Source organism: Silurus meridionalis, chromosome 13 (assembly GCF_014805685.1).
Source record: "Silurus meridionalis isolate SWU-2019-XX chromosome 13, ASM1480568v1, whole genome shotgun sequence".
Classification (NCBI taxonomy): Eukaryota; Metazoa; Chordata; class Actinopteri; order Siluriformes; family Siluridae; genus Silurus; species Silurus meridionalis.
Window position 1 is genome coordinate 5,032,820 of NC_060896.1, and position 26,069 is coordinate 5,058,888.

The 26,069-nt window shown below is 37.7% G+C and overlaps 1 protein-coding gene across 11 annotated transcripts in view; it reads right to left on the reverse strand.

The window, feature by feature from the left end:
- LOC124395768 (carbohydrate sulfotransferase 8-like) overlaps positions 1 to 26,069 on the reverse strand; it is a 102,982-nt gene that overhangs the window by 69,876 nt on the left and 7,037 nt on the right. For 7 of the 11 annotated variants that reach the window (XR_006927677.1, XM_046864592.1, XM_046864589.1 and 4 more), the window contains one exon: positions 11,660 to 11,860. Coding sequence is in view for 8 of the 11 variants with exons in the window: in XM_046864592.1 (XP_046720548.1) it covers positions 11,660 to 11,849 (190 nt within the window). In the remaining 3 variants the exon portion in view is untranslated. Of the gene's footprint in view, positions 1 to 10,459; positions 10,828 to 11,659; positions 11,861 to 17,070; positions 17,753 to 17,956; positions 17,996 to 24,395; positions 25,453 to 26,069 lie in introns of those variants that run through there. The other 4 variants (XM_046864594.1, XM_046864593.1, XR_006927676.1 and 1 more) reach the window with 4 other exon arrangements.

Consider the following 26,069-nt stretch of genomic DNA (forward strand, 5'->3'; position numbering starts at 1 on the left):
CACATATTCTATGTAGATTCACTTTATGTGGATAGACTTAGAAATTCTCATTTGAATAATTATTAAAGTTTAGAGGTGGTAATATTTACTTAATAATCAGTTTTAATAATAATTATTTTAATAATAGCCATTGTGTCACATAATAAGATGAAGGTGGATGCAAGTGCAGATAATTTAATTCTTATTGCAAATGTACTCAAAACAAAGATTCAAACAAAACTAGTATCCATATAAGAGACAAGAAAACCATAACCAGATTTTTGCAACTACAATCATGGAGGAACAAATGCGAGACAATGTGGAACACAGAATCCAGAGCTTATATAGTGACACTAAATAGATGAAATAGGACACAGGTGTGGATGATAAATGTAACATGTGACTTGTAACTTGTGTTTTGTTTATTAATTTACTATTGTTTAAATTTTACCTTCCTGATTTTATATCATCTATCTATCTATCTATCTATCTATCTATCTATCTATCTATCTATCTATCTATCTATCCATCCATCCATCCATCCATCCATCCATCCATCCACCCATCCACCCATCCAGCCATCCAGCCATCCATCTAATTTATTTTTTCTTTTTACAAATATTATTACTTTTCAAATGCATGTTTTATTTGGTACTTTTAACTCTGGTGTTGTTTTTATTCATTTATTTATTTATTTTTCGCCTTCTGTGTTTATGTGGTTATTTAATTGCTTCTTGTTTGTCTTCTATTACTTTGTACCCAAGTCATGCCACTAACCTTTCAATCTTTGAACCTTGAGAGTGTGAGAGAGAGAGAGAGAGAGAAAAGAGCGAGAGAGAGAGAGAGAGAAAGAAATGGGGAGCCAATGCACTCAGTACCAGGTTTAAAAGTGCTTCTCGTTAACATCTGCCACAACAAAACTCATCACATCTCCATTCAGGTGAACTGAAGATGACACAAAGGTTCAAAGGTTATTCCTACTGGATGAGCAAACCTCTGAAAGCCTCTTCTCTCTCTCTCTCTCTCTCTCTCTGTGTCAGTATCACTCTTGATATTCTACACCTGATCACCACCACCTCTAAACTCTACTGCACTAATTCACTGAATTAACCGATCATAAAACATAACCTGATTCAGCAACTATCATTTCATTCAGACGTTCAATTTACAAACTCAAATTAAGTTTATAGACTTTGCACCAATAAAATGCACTTCTGAAGAGACAACTGCAAATCCAATCAGTCTTAATGGACACACAGAAAAACAACTTCACCTATTACAGTGTGTAAGCTGTTTATTTAGCTCTATTCATCTCCACTCTGCTAGAACAGTGTGTTGTGCCCTTTTATAATTTGTTGTATGAAGCAATTCACTCTCTCAAGGCATACACGGAAGAGGGATAATGAAATCACACACTTCAGAATAATTGGCATCCTTCCTAAAATTGAGCAATGTTGGATATACAAACTGTAATAACATGCTATGACATGCAGCATAAATGTGAGAGGATTTTAAATTGACCATTTTAACAAAACATTTATACATTTATCAAATACAGGTATAAATATAATATTTTTTTTTATTGATTTTATTACTTATGTAAGTTATTTCTACTTATTTAAAACATTTTGTAGTTTTCTTATTAAACCAATCACATGTTAATCATTTTTTTTGTTTTAATGTTTGTGTATAATACTAAATGCTAAATAAATGACACTATATTATAGACATTTCCACTTGCTAAGAGGTTATGTTTCATTTAAAATAATAGTATTAGAAATTAATGCACACTGGTAAGTTAATTTTAGTGTAAAATTAGGACCATGATTTTGTTAGATGTTTCCTCAGGTCACAAACGAGGCCCGTCTTCACAGCCAGAACAATTGCAGCAACACTACTACCAACCCAGAATTACCTGATATTCAGAGATGTTGAAAAAACATACAAACTGCATGTTGTTTCCTTAAAGAGTAAATACCGAGCTGTGTAATGCATCATTCACCAAAAATAGCCTTTTTTATCATTTCTTCATCCTTCTATCAATAATCTACACTGAGGAAGATTGAGACAGTGTTCTTAGACTTGCTTCAGCTAATACACAATACAGATGCCATCCTCTTTAAAGAAGAAATATTTCACATTTCTCAGAAGAACAAAAACCCCTATAATACAGTTTCAGTGTTTCTCTGGGGTAAACACCTGCAATCTCAACAAAGTAATGATACACACCAGACACTTTTCCTTTTTTTTCCATTGCATGCACCACAAACATGAAAAAGCCTTTTTCTCCTCTTACCTTTATGTTTAACAGATAGATAGATAGATAGATAGATAGATAGATAGATAGATAAAATTATATGTACAGGATAGATAAATTTAGTTTTTTTTGCTAAAACCTTTTTTTTTCAGAATTAATCATACCTTCATAAGTAACATTGAATGAAGTGTTACATGGAGGTTGATTTTATATATATTTTTTCTTCATTTTAGGAGATCATTCTAAGATTTCATGATCATTCATATACAGTTATATACAACATCTACACCATAATTTGATAATGAACAAATCATAATAATAATAATAATAATGGCAAATAAATAATTAAATCATTGAGTAGAAATCAATTCATAAAATGTTTTTTTTAATTCTGTGAATTAAGTGAACAGTCACATTTATTTATCTATAAAGATCCCCAAGCTGCACAAGAGCTCACATTGATCCAACCACAAACACAGTGTAACTGTCAGGCTGGAAGAACGAGCAGAAGCCGAAGTTCAACAGAACAAAGATGTGTTTAATAATGAAGGGAATGTAGATAAACCAAACCAGCCGTAAGCATGGAATCACAGAACGCACAGGCGAAGAGCAGTTCATAAGATATATCCACAGAGTAGAACCACAATTAAATAAGTCCTTGGTGATAATCCACAACGAGGTTCTTCCATAGACGGAGCAGTCAGATGGTCCAGTGATGTTCTCCAGACTAATCGGTAGAACAGACGGGGAGTGCTTGGAAGTGTGTGCTTATGTAGTGTGAGCTGATGAGAGTCAGGTGTGCATGATTAGTAGGACGGGGAGCTGCTAGGAGGAATGTGTGGTTCAAGTGAGGGTGTGGCTGGTGGATCCCTGACAGTAACATATTCAGCTTCACCAGGCTTCATTTGTTTAAGTGTTAGATTAGCATAATTACCATGTTTAGTTAGCAATAGCAATATTTAAATATCAAATCTGAATGAGAGATACATTATTTACTCAGTGTAATTGCAAATCGTGTGACTGAGACGATAAACACAGCCTAGGCTTTCGAAAAAGGTGGTGCAATTACAGACAACGTTTCATAGAGCCAGGAAATTAATAAACGTCAGGCAGAAACGACGCACGTGAAAGCATCTTAGGTCCTGCTCATGCGCAGTGCAGGAACGTAAGCGTTTTCAGACGTTTCATTGTGGATGAGCAACTTTTGGAAAACGATTGAATACGATAGTGTGAAGGTAAAGCACTTTTAAACAGTTTTCAAATGAATCCGGATTAATGTAGATGTAGCCTTAGCATCCATAAAGACAGTGGATTGGGTCTGCCATGAGCTGTTTTGCATTAAAGCAACCTATTTGTTTTGTGGAAAAACCACATATGTATAGAAAATTTTGACATCCTAATACAATTTGTCCATAAAGGAAATATCAATGAGATATTGGAACATGGCCACCTGTCAGTTAGTCCTCATATTGCACCCACGTACAAGTCTGATATTGAATCATCGCTCAACAAACATTCTGACCAGAATTCAGATCTTCATGTGTGTTCACATCTCTATCTGTATAACAGAGTGAGAGTTAAAAGCTTTGACCTGTCGCTAAACTGGATCGATTTTCCCAAATGTCTCCAGAAAGAGGAAATGCTGGAGATTATCTCTCATGGTTAAAATGGGATCATAATGAATGCACACTCACACCTCTGCTGTCTTCAGCTCTGACAGGACTTTGACTAAAATGTCATTTACCAAGCAGCAAAATGTAGATTCAATTTCAGTACGACACTTTCAGCTTAAATTGGTTGGAATGCTACCATTTCACATGCTAAAACTAAAGTGATGTCTCTGAGAGTGAGATTTTTGTACGGTGAAGAGCTATTTAAGGATTTTAGCCTGTTATCCTTGTTAAAGGCTCCTGAAAGAGGACAATCAGGGTGTTTGAAGACAATGAAGAGTGTAAATGAGGAACAAAAAGCACTGACAATACTGTGTAAGAGGTATGGAAATAGGTAAAGGACAGGTTTTAAAGAAACTGGACAGTGTTGAAAGTAAATAGGGGCATTAAAATCAAAATTTGACAGGTATATAAATGGATGCCAGTCGAGAGTCCGTTAACCAAGACGACAGACAACAGTGTTAAAACTGTGCTTTTCTTGGAAACAAAGGTATAAAACCTGCGGATATCTACAGAACACTTCAGGCACAGTATAGTGATGAGACGTTTAGCCTCAGTAACAATGGTGTGAATGTTTCAAAGATGGCTGTATGTTTTTTCAGTGATGATCTGGGTCATGGTGGTTCCCAGCCTACAGCAGTCATGTGAACATTCATGTATAATCGATGTGTAACCTGTTGTAAAATTGCACAAGAGACTAATCTTTCTGTGGGAACCATTAACTCAGTCATTCAGCAGCCTGTCCTAAGATGGTTCAGGCTTAATGACAAAACTTTCTATGCAGAATCTTTTCAGACGTTAGCTAAAGGCTGGGAGAAGTGTATAAATCTAGCAGTGGAGTACAGAAGGTCAAAAAATAACTGCAGTTTCCACTCCTTGGAATTTATTCTTTTATTTTATAAGCTCAGAAGTCTCAGTTTGACTTGAACACCCCTCGTGTGAATATGGTGTAATGATGTCACTAATTATTATAGGTTTTCAGAAAGGATTTTTAATAATAAAGTTCTATTTTTCTTCTATCTTTCAGTTTATTTCATGTTCAGCATTGTGGTGAATTATGAATCTACACTTGAAATGCTGGGCTTGAGTCAGGAATACACCCTGAATCAAATGCTTGGCCAACCACCAGCTCCAAGTCCACACCATCAGGAATTAATGCAGAGCCGGTCTACTGAAAGTTCTGTTTTTGGGATGTGGAAGAACTGGAGAAACCAAGTAATTCATTACTGTACTTAAGAAGCTTTTTCATGTATCTGTATTTTAATGAAGTATTTTCATTTGGGGAGATTTTTACTTCACTACATTTCAAAGTCAAATATCTTATTTTTTACTCAACTACATTTTACAAAATCAGTCTTTCCTTTTTATTTATGAGCGGATAAAAACTGGTAACTGGTCAAACACGCAGCAAGTCACTAATTAATGTAGAGAGAGCGCTCCGTTTTGAACTTTTTTCGATTGCTGCTTGGTGGTATCTGTTTAGCACGAACATACAGTTCAGCATCAGTTCAGCAGCAAACAGAACATTTAGAGAGGAGTAAATGATGGAAGAAACTCTTTACTCAAACTTGCCACAAATCCTGTGACCTTATTTGCACCATTTAATTTTTAATTAAGTGAAAAGAAGATTTTTGGCTCATGCTAATTTTAATAAATATCAATTAGTGTTTGACTCATTAATATCATTCTATTAATTAGATTGTTGTGCTGAGAGGAACATTAGAGTCTTTTCACATAAACTGAGTTGAATTAGTAAAAGTCTTGTGTTAAAAAAAGACACTAATAGCTATAATAAATCATAGTACTTTGGATACTTAAATACATTTGAAGGCAAATACAGTACATTTGTACTTTTCCTCACGTGAACATTTTAAGGGAGCACGTTTACTTGTACTGGAGTCATATTTTCACTTACGGTATCTCTACTTTAACTCAAGTGCATGGTTTGAGTACTTCATCCACCAGTGCAGAAAACTCATACAGACCAGGAGACGATAAATAAAACTCCACAAAAGACCAATTATTATATTAGACTGAAAGCTCTGATCACTGTATAGCATCAAATACTTCCTAAAATCAAATTTTCATGAAATCTCTTTATAAAAATTGGGGAATATTATTAGGAATGGTCATTTGTTAGATTATCTAACTTTGTTATATGTTTATTTTTTCCATTTTTAACCTTGTACTTGACTAAAAATAGTATAACCCAGTATGCAGAGTTTAATTTGCTTACTGAATTACTGACAAAATAAGACAATTAACAAACAAACAAACAAACAAACAAACAAACAAAAAACTAAACATTTGAAAATGTGAAAATTTGTTTAAATAGTTTAATTGAAGGAATTGAGCAGGTAGTACTGGCCAGACGTTTTGCTAGTGTTCCTGGAATTAAGCTTCATCTGGTGTGAAGGTGGAATTTCATCTGCTTGTGTTACAAAATACTAAATACTGAAATATTAATTCTGTGTACAATGGAAAGTATTCTCGAAATAAATAAAAACCAAGAATTACAGATGTAATTCTAAACGATATGTGTGTGTGTTTGGTTTTTATTATTATTATATTTTACAAACTCTTGTTGCACAATAGAATATGCCAATTATATGCTTATAGATCGCCACAAACAGACAGGATATATGGACTCTGGTCTTGACCTGGTTTGTGGTGAGTCAGAACTAAGAGTGCTAAGAGTAAAAGCAGACCTACTTCAGAGCTGTGCTGTGTTTCACTGACAGGATAGAAATTTGGAAATTTCACTTCCACCTGTGAGGAGACACGACAAATCCGTCCTTTGTGTTGGGTTTAATGCAGGAGTCAGAAATCCTCTGACTTTCAAACAGCGCAGAGTTTCTCCACTTTGAAAAGCTTCAGCAGTGACAAATCTCTCATTTATAAGATGAAAGACGATCGGAAGCGAGCGAGTCTAATTCTGACCAGCTGAAATGACGAAGCGCTGGTGACTAATGGCTGAGATCAAAAACGTCTAAAATGCTTATATATATATATATATATATATATATATATATATATATATATATATATATATATATATATAAAGGAGGAACTAAACTTGAATGGTAGCTGTGTTTATCTTTCTTGGAAAGTGTGAAAAAATAAAACTATTTATGATTTTATGGTAAAGATTTGAGTTGCTGAAATAGCCATATCACAAGAGCAAAAAGAAATCCACCCACCCGCATGCTTTTAGTAACGTGAAGAAAACCAGACATTGCAGAGGAAACCGACCTCACAGACATGAGTGTAACTTTATTATAATTCATCCGAAGTTTTTCTGTTCACTAAAAAGAAAAAACCTATAACCTTATCAACCACACACACACACACACACACACACACACACACACACACAGTGTACATATTTTATTCAAAATAGTTTTTCTGCACTTCACGTCATTGTTTCTGATTTCTAGACATCTGAATGAGACTACAAGCAGGTTCACATCAGATCCATGTGGTTTTAACACAGAATGAGATCTCAGAAAACAGATTTCAGTGCACAGATGGAAGGATTAAATGTGAATACCCAGAAGAGTTAAACAGTCCTAAACAGCCTTCACTAAAACCCAAAAAACAAACAAAAATCCCTGAGCAGCCTGCGTCTCTGAAACTTGACATGTTTAGTGAAGATGGATTTGTCAGGCAAACTCCTGAAGTTTTATCAAGCATTTATTTCTGCTTGTTTATTTTTCTTCGGCTCGTCTGTGCATGACTCTAAATCCTGAATGCACAACGGCGGACTTCATCACGGCATGGTATCATCATAAAAAAAAACTTAAAAACCTAAGATCATCTACACTAATGTAAGAGTATTAGTTTCATAAGCCATGGCCGCAGGGAAAAGCTTCAGCTGCAGAATTAAAACACACCTACACACTTTTTTTACAGTGGAAGAATCTTCATGAGAGAAGAGTTTGTGGACTTTTAGAAAATTTTGCGTGTGTCTCCGGTAAAAGCTACATTAAATGGACAAAAGTATTGGGACACCTTTTTTTTCCAGCTATACAAAATGTGTTTTTTCTTTCTCAGACTGTTACCACAAAGTTGAAGGCACACAACCATATAGGAGGTCTTTGAATGTGGTAGGATGGAATTTTCCCTTCACTTGAACTAAAGACCCTGTGCACAAAGCCAGCTCTATGAAGATATGGTTTACATGGGTTGGAGTGGAAGATCTTTATTGTACTGCAACAGGAGCTCGAGCCTCAACCCTATTGAACACCATTTGGATAAATGTGAACACTGACTGCATCCAAGGCCTCCTCACATCACCTACATCAGTACCTGACTCTAGTGTAACATCTCAGAAACATGGAGGTATTTATAACAGTAAATGAGAACTAAATGTAAAATGGAATGTTAAGAGCACATAGGCCAGGTGTCCACAAACGTTTGTCCATATAGTGTACAATTCTTTTCTCCATACCAGTAACATAATTTATTATTTATCGGTTGAGCATCAGTGAGTCACAGAGGTGCTGCATATCGTCATCCTCCTGTCAGCAGAGGAACTTTCCAACAGTTGACAGCTTGTTATGGCTTCATCTTTTGTCCCTCCAGATCAGGCCTGACCCCCTCCACCCACACACACACACACACACACACACACACACACACACACACACACACACACCTCCAGAGAGACAGCATTCACCCACTCCTCCAATCTATTGTCCTCAATCGAATACCACTTGCCAAATGCCAAACATCTTGGAAAAAAGTTTCAGGCTGCAGGAGACCTTCACTCACCCGTACACACACACACACACACACATATATATATATATATATATATATATATATATATATATATATATATATATATATATATATATATATATATATGCGCTGTAATTCCTGGATTATTAAGCGCACCCAAATATAAGCCGCACCCACTGAATTTTACAAAGATTTTTATTTTGAACATAAATACGCCGCACCTGTCTATAAGCCGCAGGTTCCTACACTGAAACTAATGAACTTTACACAGGTTTTAATGAAAGACAGTGTCTGTTACACGGCTTGTATCTAAACAGTAGCCTACCAAGAAAGTCATTGTTTACTGTCTTCCTTCTTCCTTTCACAACTATTTCTAAGTATAACTAAGTTTTTCTTTTAGCATCGTCGTGTGTTTAAAAATCACCATCGGTGAAGCTTTCCTCCCAATGCCGTGCAGCTCAGAACACAGGTGAAGTGTGTGTTTTCATGCCCGGTTGTTTTCAGCGTGTTAAATTATTCACATTTCCTGTAGACAGTCCGAGTGAGCGGCAGGTCAAACGTCAGAGGAACATCATCCATATTTATGATGTGGTGCGGCCCGATTCAGTGGGAGCGCATCTGATTTAATATAAAGAGTTTCATTGGTTCACCTGAACCCGTTCCGCACTTTCATTTGTCTGATGTTATGGGGCTCCAGGAAAACCCCGGAAAAATCCATATATTAGCCGCTTCATTGTTTAAGCCGCGAATTCAAAGATTTGGAATCGCCTTTAAGAACAGTCCTATCAAAAAACTACGGAGACCGAGGCCTGTCTTAAGAGTCAGATAGAATACAGGTTAACATGGCAGAGGTGGAGCTGCATCTTCCGGAAGCCAGAACAGGAAAATAAACGTCTGGTTGTATTTCATCTTTTTTTTTTTCACACACGCACACACACACACACACACGCGCACACACACCGGTGCCACCTGCTTTGGAGGAGGCCGCAGCCGCTTGCTGTTTGTCTGCCGACTGTCCAGTGACGCAGATGGACTATTTTTTCGTGGCTCACACACACACACACACACACACACACACACACACACACACACACACACACACACACACACAAAGAATTTGAGCATTCCTTTAATTTTCTCAGCCTTTGCTGTGTGAAGGTGTGTTAGGGATTAAGGGAGTCGTCTTTTCTCTCCCTGTGCTGACAAATGGGATTTGCATGTGTTGCATCCTCTTTCACTCAGTTCGTTTCGCTCGGTTTCTCATCTGGCTCCCTGAGAGAGGAGAGGAGACACCTTACATGCGATGCAGTCTACGAAAACGCATTACATGTTGCCTTGGCTGAATCCTGATGAAAAAAAGTTAAAAAATCCGGTTCTGCGCAAAATGTTTTTCTGCTTAAAACATACTTTGATGCCTCAGCTTTAAGCAAATTATAGAAATATAAACATATATTTTTTTTCCCAAAATGTTGCGGACATGTTAAGTTTTTGGCTTTGGCTTTCTGAACATCGTGTAAGGAAGTCGGGCGTAACAAACGCAGCAGATGTCTGAAATCTTGCTTGGTGTGATTTCCTCACACAGTGATTGATCACATTGTTGAATAGCTGCATGCCATAACAAACCTGACAAGTCTAATCAATGCATTTTGCAATCAGACATTTACTGTTGTATGTGATGCTCCTACACACTGGAGCCACAATACAGATACATATTTCAGCTCAAAAGTACATACATATATATATATATATATATATATATATATATATATATATATATATATATATAGTCAAAACTGACAAGATTTCACCCTGTAAAAGGTTTTTCCTGCCTGCCACATATATATCGCACCATGACACGTTTTCTACATCTCTTTGTTTTGGGGATCTGTCCTTCGTCTGCAGGGAGATGGTGTGAAAGCGAGTACGCGATTGAACTATGCGCTGTGTATTCATTCCACAGAGAAACAGAACCGGAAAACAGACAGAACACAAAGAAAAAAACTGTGACTGAGGAAATGATTTCCCATCATTCTTCAGCAAAGATGCATCAGGAGTCCCATTGTCCCTTCAGTCATTATCACAACTTTGAGTTTAATTAACCAAAGTGACTTACAGCTGACCCAGAATCGGGCTTAATCTCAGAGTTTGTTCATTCGAGAGCAAACAGCAAAACACATGCTGGAGAAAGATGGATGAAGAAAATGTTATAAATCAAATAGCAGGGCAACAGTAGAGGGGATGTGTCTAAAGCAGCTCATCCACACGTCAGCATTATAACAAGTTACACTCCATCTAATCACATATTTCTCACTGCATCAGACTGATTTTGATTCCTCATGAATTTTAATGAATATTTATGAAGCCATAAGGCCTTGGTGTTGGCCAGCTTGTCACTCTGTATATAACAAGCTGTATGTGACTGTATGTGTGGTATGTACACCGCCAGGCACAGCTATATGACCACCTGCCTAATATTGTGTTGGTCCCCTTTTGCTGCCAAAACAGTTCTGTCTCATTGAGCATTAACAGCATTAACTTCTTCAGCAATTTGAGCTACAGGAGCTCGTCTGTTAAATCGGACCACACGGACCAGACTTCGCTCCCCATGTGCATCAGTGATCCTAAGCCGCCCACAACCCTGTCGCCGGTTTACCACTGTTCCTTCCTTGGAGCAATTTTGATAGATTCTGACCACTGCAGACTGGGATCATCCCACAAGAGCTGCAGTTTTGGAGATGCTCTGACGCAATCGTCTAGACATCACAATTTGTGAAATCCACTCAAAGCTCTCCCATTTTTCCTGCTTCTAACACGTCAACTTTGAGAACAAAATGTTCACTTGAGCCTAATAAATATATCCCACTCACTAACAGGTGCCATGATGATCCAGTGTTATTTAGTTCACTGGTTATGTTAATGTTATGCCTGATCGGTGTGTGTCTATAAGTATGTTTGTGTGTGTCTCAGTTCAACAGCAGGAAGGAAATGGTGTTAGAACACAGTGCCTGACCTGGTCCCTGCTGCTGCACCATGTCTGACAGGTCCTGTAGATGGATGAAAAGTACCAAACCTCCAGCTCCAAACAGCAAAACAAACCAGAAGGAGCAAGAGATCTTCAGCCGGGACCCACGCATGGACCCCCATCTTGACCTTCGCCTTCCTTTTATAGCCTGCAGCACTTTACAGTCTGGCCACAGCATCTCACTTTATACTGAGAGAGAGAGAGAGAGAGAGAGAGAGAGAGAAGGGGGTTAAAAAAAGAAGGAAGGAAACACATTAGGGGGGGTTTAAGTATTTTTGAAGGCAAATACTTTTTATTTTAAAGGATTAATATTTTACCTTGTGTATCTCTACATTTACTCAAGTATATGGACTTCATTATTCATCTTACTTCTGGTGAAACTTTGCATTTTATATCTAGAAATGATTTACAACAATTTCATCCGATTTATAAGTAAAATATAAATATGAGTCAAATTACGTTTAATGTTACTGTTGCTGTCATTCACTGTGAGTGTGAACCCTCTGATCTCTTTACACACTATAAGCACTTTCTCATCACAGTTTCACTACTCTATATTTTCTAAAGAGAAACACATCATCCAGCACTCAACAGAGAATGCAGGAATCATCAGTATGACTACAGGGGTAACAAAAAGGAATCACTCCACCATCTGTGGAAAAAAAAAAATCAGTCGGGAGAAAAATACCCCTTCGCTTCCTGCTGCATTGTGGGTGTTCTAATCTGTTTAATGCAAATACAGAATGAATGCTGCTGATGTGTAGTGTACACATTATGGAGTGACCGGTCAGTCAGTCAATCCGGAAGCAGGTTTTTAAACACACAGTTAAAGAAAATGATCTCTATTTCGGTTGATGTCAGTATGAAAAATCAGATCACTTACTCAGTAGCTGACATTCTGCCCAAGACATTGGTCTTGACACAAATATTACACCAGGCAAAACCATTAGAAGAAAGATAAGCACCAGTGTTCATATTAAACATGATTAAAGTGCACTATAGTCAAAATGGATGGAGTTTCCCCAAACAAGACCTCAGAGTGAATTTATTCAGGAAAGAGCATGTCAGTGTCCTGCATCCTTTCCTATTTAACATAGATCTTTGTGCTTTTGGAAATTTGGCTGCAAGTTTAAGAACTGCTTTGTAGCTTTGTGTTTGGTAGCGAAGGTTCAAATCACAAAAGAAAAACATTTGCCTTAATGCTCCCTTTCCACATAGACTCCAAATCTATGGACAAGGTTTAAGCAGTGCACTGTGACAAAGCAAAAAAATGTATATAAACATATCCCTGAATGCTAGACTGCCTGGTTTTCAGGACATCCATGAATACGTTCCAGCTAGTCAGAATGAGATACTGAGAAAAACGTTTCTTTGGAAGCAGTTGCTAAAGTCGCACCTGTACTTAGTTTAGGAACATCAGACATTCTGCATTCGGCCAACCAGGCCTGCGTGTGCGTCTGTATTGGCATGTGTGCGTTTAATGTAGGTAGAGCAATACATTAGCCAGTTCCTCTGCAGCCTTGACAGGCCATTGATTGTATAATTGAGACAGAATTTGTTGACCTGGCTGTGAAATTGACTATGAAGCGAGTCTGCATCAATCACATTAATCGATTTTAATAGTGCCTGAAAATACACTCAGAACAATCTGACCCCTAAAGGGATGTGAAAATCTAATTAAATTAAGAGAAATTCAAACAAATACAAAACAATTATATTCAATGCACCATGTTTCACTTAGGTTTTAAAGGGAATATACACCTCGCATTTCTAATTGTACATCAAATCTATACAACACTCTAATCCTAGAGAAATAGCAAGTAATAATAATAACATTATGCAATATCTTGTATCACTTAGTTTTCTGTTTTCCAGTTTTTTTTTTCCTTTCCCTATATGGTTATTTCTTCCTGTTCCTGTCGCCAAGGTTGTAATAAATAAATCTCAATGGTTACTTGTGGCTACTGTCCAAGCTATAACCTCTTAATTGCACTGTGTGGTTATGTGTAACACGTGCTCACTCATCTTCAGTAATTCATTTTCCAGACTATTTAACAGTCTGATTGAATACAACACTGCTGGGAGAAACCTGCTGTTACATTTATTACACAAGTTTATCATGTCTACTATTGCAATTACTGCTTTTAATCCGATAAATGAAATTCATTTTCTGTTGGTACAGGCGCTTATAACTCCTGCCGTGACTCATTACTGTGTTTGAGTGAACATCTTAAGAGATGCGGGATGCAGAATAATTCCATAATCATCACACCTTGCTGAATATACACACAGAGTTCATTACTCAACACTGCGACAGTGCTACAGTGGGAATTTTAACATCCCTGAGACTGCATGAGAAAGAAACTGATGTTGTAACACTACCTTTCATACTATTACAACCTGGAAGTGATATGGACTTGATTACAAAAGTAAAAGATGGAATAATATTACGTATTCAAATCTGTTACTGTGAAAAGTCCTATTACTTATTAGTTCTTTCAAAATAACAATCATTTAGACATCTGTTAACATGCTACATAATGATATAAATTATCAGTGGTATAAAGTATTGAGTAAATGTTTTTCGTTGATCTACTTAAGTACTTTTTGCCTACTTTCTAATTTTACTGAGTATCAAAGATAATCAATGAGCTGCGTCGAAAACGCTTTGGGAATGCCTCGCATTGTTCACACTGAATCACGTGTAAAATCCAGCCAATAGGCAAGTCGTGATTTTGAAGTCGTGGTGGGCGACGTTGCGTAAACCAGGAAGCTACAAAACGGGTAAGTGATGGTAGCGATATTAGCTTCTTTTTGTTCAGGTAAGCGCTTTGTGTATGAATCTGACCGAGTAGAAGGCATGGAGATGGATGAGTCCTCTCTAGCCTCTCCTGCTGGGCCTAGCTCCATTTCCCTGGGGAAAGCGCCAGCTTCGGCGGTTCCTTCTTCCAGGCTGACGATTAGGAGTTACATAGGGTACTGCGTGGGCCGTCAGTCAGTCCATGTCAGCTCTAGTAGCCACAGAAAGGCTTTTGTGGCTCACTCTGTAAGTGGAGATTCCCGACAGGGACAGGGCTTTCCTTCTGAATGCCCTAGTGGCTCCTCCTGGCCTGTTCAGGTGACGCTGTAGGTAATTCTGACAGGTTCATGAGACCACAGCAGCATTTCAGTGGTACTTCCCTCCTGCTCTCACAAGGCTGCTCGGTGGGCACAACCACAGCCTGGGCAGCGCGAAGCCCAAAAGCAGAGCGTTGCCACTCGGACCAGATTCCCTAAAAGATTTCCTGGCAGATTGGGAAGGCCTGCCAGACGTATCTCGGTGGGTCCTGCACACAGTAGAGAGGGGCTACTCGATTCAGTTCGGGTCCTCTCCTCCCTGGTACAACGGGCTCACCATGGTGGGACACAAGCAGGCTCTGGTCCTAGAACAGGAAGTGCACACCCTCCTAAGGAAAGAGGCCATCGAGGTGGTTCAGGCTACTATAGCCAGTACTTCGTTGTTCCGAAGAAGGATGGCAGAATGTGGCACGGAATCTCTCACGGGTGGGCTGCCTGGAGATCATGGCCGTGTTCTTGGCACTGGAACACTTCCTCCGAGACCTCGTACATCAACCACAAGGGGCAGTCTCCGGTCTCGCCCCCTGCAGATCCTCCTATGGTCCCAGGGGAAACTCCTCTTGCTGAGAGCAGTTTACATCCCGGGCTGGTTGAATTGGAGCTTTCAAGGCAAGGGCTGAGGCCCGGGGAATGGAGACTCCACCCCGAGGTGGTGGAGCAGATATGGCAGAGATATTACAGAGCCCAGGTGGATCTGTTTGCGACTCAGGAGACTTAGCACTGTCCCCTCTGTTTCTCTCTCTCTACGGCCTGGTCCATTGGAGTTCCTCTCCAGGACATTGTAAAGCTGCTGGCTGGTTCACCCTGCTGGTCCACTCCCGGCTCCTCTGAAGGGAACGTCACTAAGTTACGTATGTAACCCTAGTTCCCTAAGGGAACTAGGGTTACATGGGACATACTCCCTGCATCCCTGTAGCGCTTACCTTCTCCTTTTTTCAGAAGCAAATATAGCTACCATTGCTCACCCATTTTGTAGCTTCCTGGTTTACGTGACATCGCCCGCCAATGAACTCAGGACTTGCCTATTGGCAGGATTTTGCACCTGATTTAGAGCGTAAACAACGCGAGCCGTTCCCAAAGAGTTTTCGACGCAGCTCTGGTTCCCTCAGGAACCTAGGGTTCCATACATGACCTATGGACGATTTCATTGTACTCTGCACAGATTCAACACCTCCGTTCTTTTATTTTAAACATACCACTCCAGTATTGGGATAATTAGCTTAAAACATCACAATAATTCAATTGTTTATATTTCTTTTCCATAAATTTGTCTGTCACAATAGAGTGCAAAGCTGTTTTAGAATCATGACTAAAAGCACAACGTAGAACATGCTCTGCATTTTTTTAATCCAGTAATGCCAGAAATAGGGTGGTGTTCAAAATATCTAGGTTATGTATTCAGAACACATGCAATACACTTTGCAGTTTCTAGCCAACATGAAGTAGAGCTCCCTTTTCCACAGAGTTAGTTTGTCTGTCTCCTAGTTTTATATATACTGTATATATGTGTCTCTGCTGTGCTCTGATTATAGATGCTGTCATCTCTGTATTGAACTATGGGTACAATCTGTCATGAGAAATTAGACAACAAACATTTGATGTGTCCAAATAAGGAAACTAACTGTGGCTTAATGTTTTTTACATTGTTTCTGCAAAGAGACTAGTGGCAGTGTATTCTTATTTCCAGGGAAAATTAGCATCTATGCTAGTGAAACCAGACAGGACATCTCAATATAAAAATATATATGAAATATTCTCACTTCTTTGGCATTCAGTTGTGATCACCTTTTCTACTGCTCCCATTTCACCTTGCTCATGTTCCCACTGCTGCACTATAATGCTGTGTGATTTCCACAGAGCGATTTCCAGGCCACTGATGGATTTCTCAATTCTGATAGCATCTGAGCAAACTTTGTGGGCAGAAATGTAAGTAATATATCAGATTATATCCTAAATATAATCCCAAGTATGTTCATTTGATCTCTCTAACCAGATAAATAAAAACGTGTCACAATAAAATGAAGACAGAGGTATTTGGTATTCAAGAAGCAAAAACAATGCAAAAAAATAAAATTAAATAATATAGAGCCACAAATCAATAGTGCTGTGTAAAATGCAATACATTATTTTTTATATTGCCCTTGTATAGCTCATAAGCAAAAAAACAATAAAATCTATATTTGGTGTGACCACTCTATGCCAGCAAAACAGCGGGTACACTTGCACACAGTTTTTAATGGAACTCAGTAAGTAGGTTTTTCCAAACATCTTGGAGAACTAACCATAGAGCTTCTGTGGGTATAGGCTGCCTCAAATCCATCTGTCTCTTCATGTAATCCCAGACAAACTTGATTTTGTTGATATCAGGAATCTGTGGAGAATAAAACCATCACCTTCTAGGACTCTTTGTTCATTTCTACTTTAAAGATAATTTGTAATGACACTGGCTGTATGTTTGGGTTTATTGTCTTTCTGCAGAAAATATTTTGGGCCAATCAGATGCCTTCCTGTTGTTATTTCATGATGGATATGTATCTGCCTGTATTTTGTAGCATTGAGGACACCATTAATCCTGACCAAATCTCCAACTCGATTTGCAGAAATGCAGCCCCAAACTTGCAAGGAACTTCCACAATGCTTTACTGCTGCCTGCAGACACTTATTATTGTACCGCTCTCCAGCCCTTTGGAAAACAATTTTTTCTGCAGCCAAATTTTTTAGATTTTGACATCAGTCAAGAGCACCTGCTGTCATTTTCTGCACTCTAGTTCCTGTTTTCATGCATAGTTTAGTAACTTAGCCTTGTTTCCATGTTGGATATATGGGTTTTTGGCTGCAATTCTCCCAAGAAGTCCTTTTTGGCCAAACTTCTCCAGACAGTAGAAGGGTGCAGCTAGGTCCCAGTGGTTTCCACCAGTTTTTGATGGCACTGCTGGACAACTTCTGATGTAAAAGAGAAGTAAGCATAAGGTGTCCTTCTTTTGCTGCATTAAGTTTCCTTGGCTGATTACTGCGTCTAAAGTCCTTGACATGAAATGCCAGTCTGCTTTGAAATCTGTGCCTGGGAGAGACCTTGCTGATAAGGTAGAACTACCTTGTGTCTAGTTGCTGTGCTTAGGCTTCCATAGTGTATATCCTTTTACATAAATGAGTCTTTCACAAGCTCACCTTAGAAGCAGAGTTTGGCTGTTCCTGACCTAGTTTTTAGCTCCTACACAGCTGTTTTGGTTTCACTTAATGACTTGGTTTTAACCTACATATCAGAATGAATTATTAGCACCTGTTTAGTGTCATTGGCTAATCATACACCTGACTCAGATTATGCAAAAAAAAATACCTGAATTTGTGCAAGTGTACCAAGTGTGCAAAAGTAAAACATTTGAAATGTGTAACTCTTCTGTTTATTACTTTTCTATTTTGTCAAAAGATAAAAAAAATAAATCTTTTTTTATTTTCAACCATTTTCACTTTCCAGCTTAAAACCTTTGCAGACTACTCATCTGCAGGTAATGATTAAGGGGCCTTTAACCACTAATTAACCAAACAATAAAGCCATTAAAAGCCAATATGCAAGCTGTCAAACCTCAATATTTTTTATGACATGGCCTCATATACTGTTTCTAACATTGCCTCTTTTTAAATGGTAAACATTAAAGTATTAAATGTTAAAATAGCCTAAAATGTTGAGATAGAAATGTAAAAATAAACTTAATTATTGCAAATTATTTGTCAGAAGCCATTGCTCCAAATTTAATCAAAAATTTTATTATTCATTGAAGAATGAATAATATAAATCTTGATTTGATGCACTTTCAGTGACTTGGACCCCTCTTATCATTCTAACACATGCAGAGTAATTTGTGGGAACCAGAAACCTCATCTTTATTTACACTTATAAAATGAAATTGAATTACACATTTATTTGTGCTGCTTTAGGACTGTGTAGCTTAACTGCACATAATAAAAAGTTAGCAGAACATTGGCAGGATGACAGTTTATGTCCTACACAAGCAACAATAAATGAACTGATTTGAATGGAATCAGCTAAAAGTGTGTTTACTCGTAAAAGGTAAGACGTTAAACATGGAACGAGTGACAGGTGACACAGAAGAAAGCGAATCAACCAAATGCAGAGATGCTTCTTTCTTTTTTTTTAAAGCTGGTCCCTGAGCAGCCCTGAGCCTTTTCTGAATTTATGAAATAGCACTGATAAATCACATGCAGCTCCCTCCTTTCACCCTGCCTGCAGCCATGATGGCACTTCGGTCCGAATATAAAAGATACACGCACCATTATCCACACCCTTACAAGAAAAACCATCACCATATTTTATTTTTTTATCCCAAGTTTATACACTGAAAATGGCAATATATGGTATACTTTATGCCAAGTCCACACACTCACTGACATTTTGTGGCATATAAGGGAAAAATCTAGAGTGGCATTGGGACATCCATGTGCTTGATCAACAGCTTCAGTAGGAATCATCAATGCTGGAATAATGATTACAAAATAAACTCAAACCAAATGGTGAATTAGCATTAAAGAGGTATTATATTATCTAGCTAGTTTTCCCTGCAAATTTTAGATACAATTTGCTTAGAAACAATCTGTATCAAGATCATGTTTTATTTCAGTAAAACTGAAAACACCACCACCAAATATGAAGCAGATTCTGGTAGGAGACTCATAACCATAGCATATTTGACTGCAACATGAAATGGTTAGATATAGCTTCCATTTAGGCTAAATGATTTATGCAATATGCATAAGGCATCGCATGTGGTGCTAGGTGGTAGCTTAGTGGTTAAAGCATTGGACTTTGGAGTTCAAATTTCAGCTACAGCAAGCTGCCACTTCTGGGCCCCCGAGCAAGGCCCTTAACCTTTGCTGCTAGGTTGCATGATTGATATATATGGAAGTCGCTCTAAATAAGGGTGTCTGGCAAAATAGCATAAAAATAAATGCATGTGAAATCCTTTAATTTTTGTTTTGCGTTTTTTATCTGTTTAAATGGCCTTTGGTTGAAACTAATGACAACAGGTAAACATACCAGCTGGTGGAATAGCAGCATTGTAATGGCAGAACTGTAACGCTTGTCTGGTTTGAATGAAAGATCTGGCTCATGTAATGAAATCTGGAGCCCTTACAACTACTTTCCCTCTAAAAACTTTTGATAAACTTTTTCATCAATCCAATCACCAATTGCACCAACTGCACACCCTGTTGTGCTTTCTGTATTTTGTAAAAAAAAAATACAGAGAGCATGCTAACCAGCACAGCATTAATAAAACATCTAAGCCTGCAATGGTACATCTTGTCTGTATTAGCATGCCTAACCAATCGCTGTGTCTTTTATTTAGCATTCACAGGGATGTCACTGTCACTTCACTCTCGGTTGCCAGGTGCAGGCGGCTCAAGGGACTCTTTTTTTTTTTTTTTTTGCTTCAGAGTTATATCCAGCTGAGCATTTCTCACAAAATGTCATCACATCGTCTCAAGGACATGTCGGGAGGGGGGTGCATGTGTGTGAAGAGATGCTTCACAGATTCGTTTCTCATTTTTTCTATATGGGTTATAAATACACACATGCACACGGGTAGATTTCAGTTGCTGTACAAAGATTACAAAAAGGTTATATGAAGAAGTATAAAACTTTTTATGATTCAAGTCATTAAGCTAAACCTGTAGAGAAAAACGTTTTTGAGTAGAAGCCAGATGACAACAATGGCCTGTCGATCATTGGAACCTTTTAACCTGCATGTCAGTTATGAGACCAAACAGAAAATCTTGTTCAAATAAGATCTAATCGCAGCTGTGATTTCAGGCATAAATATTAAAACTTGGTCAATGTCAAATTTAGGAATCGAGTCCAACAGCAGCGAGACAGAAACATATCCACAATCTAAGTACTCCGTTGGTGATCACTTCAACCAGATTCAAAAACCTGACCTAAGTACATATAGGGATACTATGATACATAGATAGATTCCATTAAAATAAATGGAAAGATAAATGTGGTGAAGATGTAGATTCAGGGCTTGAGGAATACCCTAACCACAACCTTATGTACATTTGGTATAATATGAAATGATATCAAGCCTTTGAATGGTTCAGGAAACCGATCTCAAGTACTTTTGGAAACCATAGTCTCACATCAAGTGAACCATGGTGCGGCACCACGTATATATTTCAGCACCAGTAGTGGACAGCACCAAAGCAAATGTAATTCGTTACTACTTAAGTATCTTTTTCGTTTATTTGTACTTTACTGAAGTATTTCCATTAGGGGAGACTTTAACTTCGCTACATTTCAAAGTCTAAAATCTTACTTTTTTACTAAACTACATTTTGTGAAGTCAGTCGTTAATTTTTATTTACCAGGATAAAAGCTTAACTGGTCAATCACGCAGCAATCTACCAATCAGTATAGAGCAAGCGCTTTGTTTTCAAATTGTTATGATTGGCACTTGAAGGCATCTATTAATCATCAGCATACAGTTCAGCATCAGTTAAACAGCAAACAGAACATTTAGAGAGGAATAAATGATGGAAGAATCGCCTGACTCTAACTTGCCACAACACCCGTTGCCTAATTTGCACATTTCTTTTTTCAAGAAGTTGACAAGAAAGTTTTTGGCTCATGTTCATTTAAATAGATATCAGTGTTTGACTTATTAATATAATTCTGTTATTAAATTGGTGTGCCAAGAGTATCATTAGGGTCTTTTCACATAAATTGCGTTAATTAAGCAAAAAGTCTTGAATAAAAAATTATGACAATTATAGTACTTTCGATACTTAAGTACATTTGGCAAAAACCTTTTTTTTTTTTGCGTTGGAAGCATTATTAATATTATTATGGTAAGTGGTGGAAGCAGAACATCTTTCAGATATATAATGCTAGGATTTTGTTAAATACAAATTAGCTCAAACCCAGAGCATTTTTTTTAACAAGAGTCTCTGGGAGGCTAAGTAAGGTACCCAATGAGGTACCCAAGAAACTGTTACTGGCCAGGACTTAAGACACCAACACGTAGCAAGGCTGACTCAAGGCCTGAACACCAAGTGCATCAAGAGCTCTCCTTAAGTAGACCATGGCACAGGTGGAGCCAATTTCTACCAATTATAATTAGGAAGGAACTCTCTGCCTCCCTCTGGTGATGGCACCAGGCCGAGTCAGCTGTCCCCTTACACCTTTGAGGTGTAAGTGTTCACACTGAAAACACTGCGAAACATGTGTCTCTTGTATAACTGGTTGGCATTAATAACTGTAGTTTATATAAGGATAGATTGTGTGTTTCAGATCTTCCTGTACATTGCATCCCAGAAGCACTGTACTTAATTGCATGAGTGTTGATACTCACTTTTTCGCTCTCTTTTAGAAACTACTTCATTAATGTCAGAGAAAAGATATATAATTATATCAAAATAATTATATCAAAATAGGAATTACATTTTTAATGTAAAAGATTTTAATGAATCCGACAAAAGGCTACAAAAGGTTCTGGGAATTCATAAGCTTTCAGTCACCAGTACATTACCAGACTACTAACTAGGGAGCTCCTGCTACCTGCATTAAACCAGGAAACAGGACTTCTGAATTTCATCTACAGTACTGCCGCTTCTCTGTTGAACATACGCCGATGCTGCAACGAGTCATTTGAGGTGTTTTGAGTGGCACACGCACTATAAACGAGGAAGAACATCACTGGTAAACGACAAGAGTTTAGGAAGACCTTCAACGAGCTCAACCCCCGAAAATGGCGAAACCATTCGGCAACTTGTGCATGATGATCATCGGAGGACAATCCACATCATCACACTTCTGCACCCACCCTACTTGCCAGAATTGGCTCCTGTGGACTTTGCCCTCTTCCCAAAGATTAAGATCAAACTCAAAGGTCACTGTTTGAACACCACTGTGGAGATCCAGGGCAAATTGCAAAAAGAGTTTGACACGCTTTGAAATGAAGACTTCCAGGACTGAGAGCGCTGTATTGCTGTACAAGGGGACTATTTTGAAAGGTATAGTGCGTAAACAAAGATAAATAAAGTTCTTTTCAGCAAACAAAGCTAGTCTCCAAACTGATACCACTTTGTACAAAATTGAGTCATCATTTTTGATTAAAAAGCCACATGCAGGGACGAGGACAGAACTGTTTACGATGTTGATGCATGTCCAGGAGCTGTTTGTCTGATCACACAGGCACACCAGGGAATTGAGCCTGCTGCTAATTAAAGTTGCCTACTAATGTAAAACTCATTAAATAAACATTACACTACCTCCTGCTTTGTTTTTGTGCGCATCGTGTCGACTCGTTTTGAATTTTTTTGCCTCTGACAAATTTGACTTTAAGGACAGGTTTGTTCGTATTCGCAAAAGTTCGTAAAGTGAATGTGTGTAAAGTGGGGAGCGTCTGTACTGCATACCCCATTTGTGCATCTCTGATTATAGTGTGTCAATGCCTTTTTAAAGTGGTCTACAACTGAAGAACAAAATCCATCCTAAATGCTCATCTAAACTTCTGAAGTTCAGAATTTATTTTGTAATGAATCTTTTCATTTAATCTGTTTGAGTTTTAATGTCTTTCTTTAACATGGCTATTTTCACTTGCAACATTAACTGATGGTATTTAACCTTTTTATCTGTAATGCGGCGGCGCTTTAATAGTGTGTCCAGCTCTCTCAGCTCATCCTCTATACACTGCAAAGCTTTGGTTTTTCTTGCTAATCCGACACTATCGCTATCATGCTGGTCACCTGAACCAAGTCAGCCTCATCGCAGAGCCACATTGCATTCTGGGATTTAAGTTTGAGACCAGCGTTTGTGTAGTGTCTCTATGACTTGGTGGATCTTGTATTAATATGATGATGTTCATTACTGGAGAATGGTGTGTGAGAGATAAGCTCAGAGCAGAAGCAATCAGAGGTTCGAGATTCATCACATTATTTCACATTACATCACTCAACTTCTCACAGGAATATCAAGAATACAGCAAAAAATGTAAAACAATTTTCTGTTCATTGTCTGCTGAGGTGCCTGTGTGGAGCATCACATCACTGAATCTGTTTTCTGTGATTAAGAATTGCACCTGTGCACCTGGATTACATTCATTTTTACAGAAACTTGCATTTCCATTTAACTACAAGGTGTCCAAAATAAGCTAATGACAAAAAAAAGATAGTAAAATCATTTCCATGACCCAGTTGGCATCAGGGAAGCTGCTGTCACAAGAATGGACTTTATCAGTAGCCATGGTGAGAACATCACACACAACACTGCTGAGGGAAATGTAGAGGAGTTTATATAAATACAGATACTTTCGATTCAATTCATCCTGCAGAGTTTGTGTTTTTCTTGCTCGAACTCCTCCACACTGATGCAGGTAAAACTGTATCACTACAGTAAGAAGAGGTCAAACTGATCAAATAAATTGCCTTTTGCATTGATCAATCTCCCAAATTCTGTCCTTTTATGGGGACAGATGTTTTTTAGTTTACGAGTAAGTAAATGGTGCTTTTGTTTTTGATAATTTATGAAACAAAAACGTTTTCAACTTTTATTCTTCAGTACTGTGTCTGATCATTGCTCATTACAAATACAGTGATTAAGCTTTTTTTTATTTATTTACATAGTGCCATTTTTATACAGTTTCTTTTCTAATTAAAATTCCAAACAATGAGAGAGGGTGGAATTAATTTCACCTATTACCTGAGACACAGATTATTTTAATAAAGAAAAAGGCAGAAAAGAAAAGAAAAAAAACAAGCCCCTGTATCCCAGCTGTTGTAGTGTACTACCACTGTAATGTACTGTAAAAGTAAAATTATTGTATTTACAGTGTTTGTGTTTTTTTAATGCATTACATTGTGTATTTGTGTCAAAAGTGTACAAAACCTCCCTTTGTTGGACTCACGAACAAAACTGATTTACGAACATAATTTGTTGGGGACTGTATTTTTGACTCCTGAAGTTGATTTCTTTCAAACAAAAGCACATCATTGATGGTGAAGTGTTTAAGTCTTCACAGCAATTTGTCAAAACCATCATTTCTGCCAACTAAATGATTTTATATTCATTTATAGTTACATTTAATGTTGTGAAATGAGATTCGAGTTTATTTATATTTATTATATTCACACTGCAGCAGCTATGAATATTCGTTCCCTCTGTGTCGTTGTTCTTTTCTCTTATAATTATTTAGGCACAAAATGCAGCTTGTCTGCACATATTAACAGTCACATTTATACAAAATCTATGTATATGGCGTAACTGCTGCACAGTAAATCTGTGGTTTGGACTACAGGGATATATCCACTACACTTCTAATATAAACACACATAAATCTTTTACGAGACACATTTTCCTTTTCGAATATGACCGCGTCAGCCCTGTTCTTCAGTGCCTCATCAAGCTGTAATCAATTACAGTCATTTAGTTGGGTGTGAAACATCACTGCACCTCAATTGATCACAATCCTGCACCTGGTGCCCACTTCCTAATCTTGAGTTACAGTTTAATGAATTCTACACAGGTGGGGATAAAAAAACAAGAAAACCCTGATCCCCTTTTTTCTTAGTGTCTTTTCCAAACTCAGTATCATCTCCTGATCCAAAGTGCTTTACTCCATGCTCGCCCCAACCTCAGCCCAGCTTTACACCTAGGGGAGAAGTCAAATAAATAAATAAATAAATAAATAAATAAATAAATAAATAAATAAATTAGCAAAATAGCTTGGAAATGATTAGTAGCCTATTGTTATTAGATAAAACATTAGGAGTGCACCTGCACATTTGCTGGAGGGTTTGCAAGGTCATGGTTGGTGACCCCCTCCCCCCTTTCAAAAAAAGATGGGTAAAAAAAAAAAAAAAAGCGAACACTCATGCACTGCGTGTACAGACGCTCCTCACCTTACAAACGAGTTACGTGAGGAACGGCATGAATTTTTTCGTAAGTTGTTACTGCGTTTGTTATTGACTACACATATCTCCAAAAAGAATCTAAATTCTGTCTACAATATTTTGTATTAAGTAATAAAAAAATAATACAAATTAATAATAAAAAAAACTTCTGAAGTTCAGAATTTATTTTGTAATGAATCTTTTCATTTAATCTGTTTGAGTTTTAATGTCTTTCTTTAACATGGCTATTTTCACTTGCAACATTAACTGATGGTATTTAACCTTTTTATCTGTAATGCGGCGGCGCTTTAATAGTGTGTCCAGCTCTCTCAGCTCATCATCTATACACTGCAAAGCTTTGGTTTTCTTGCTAATC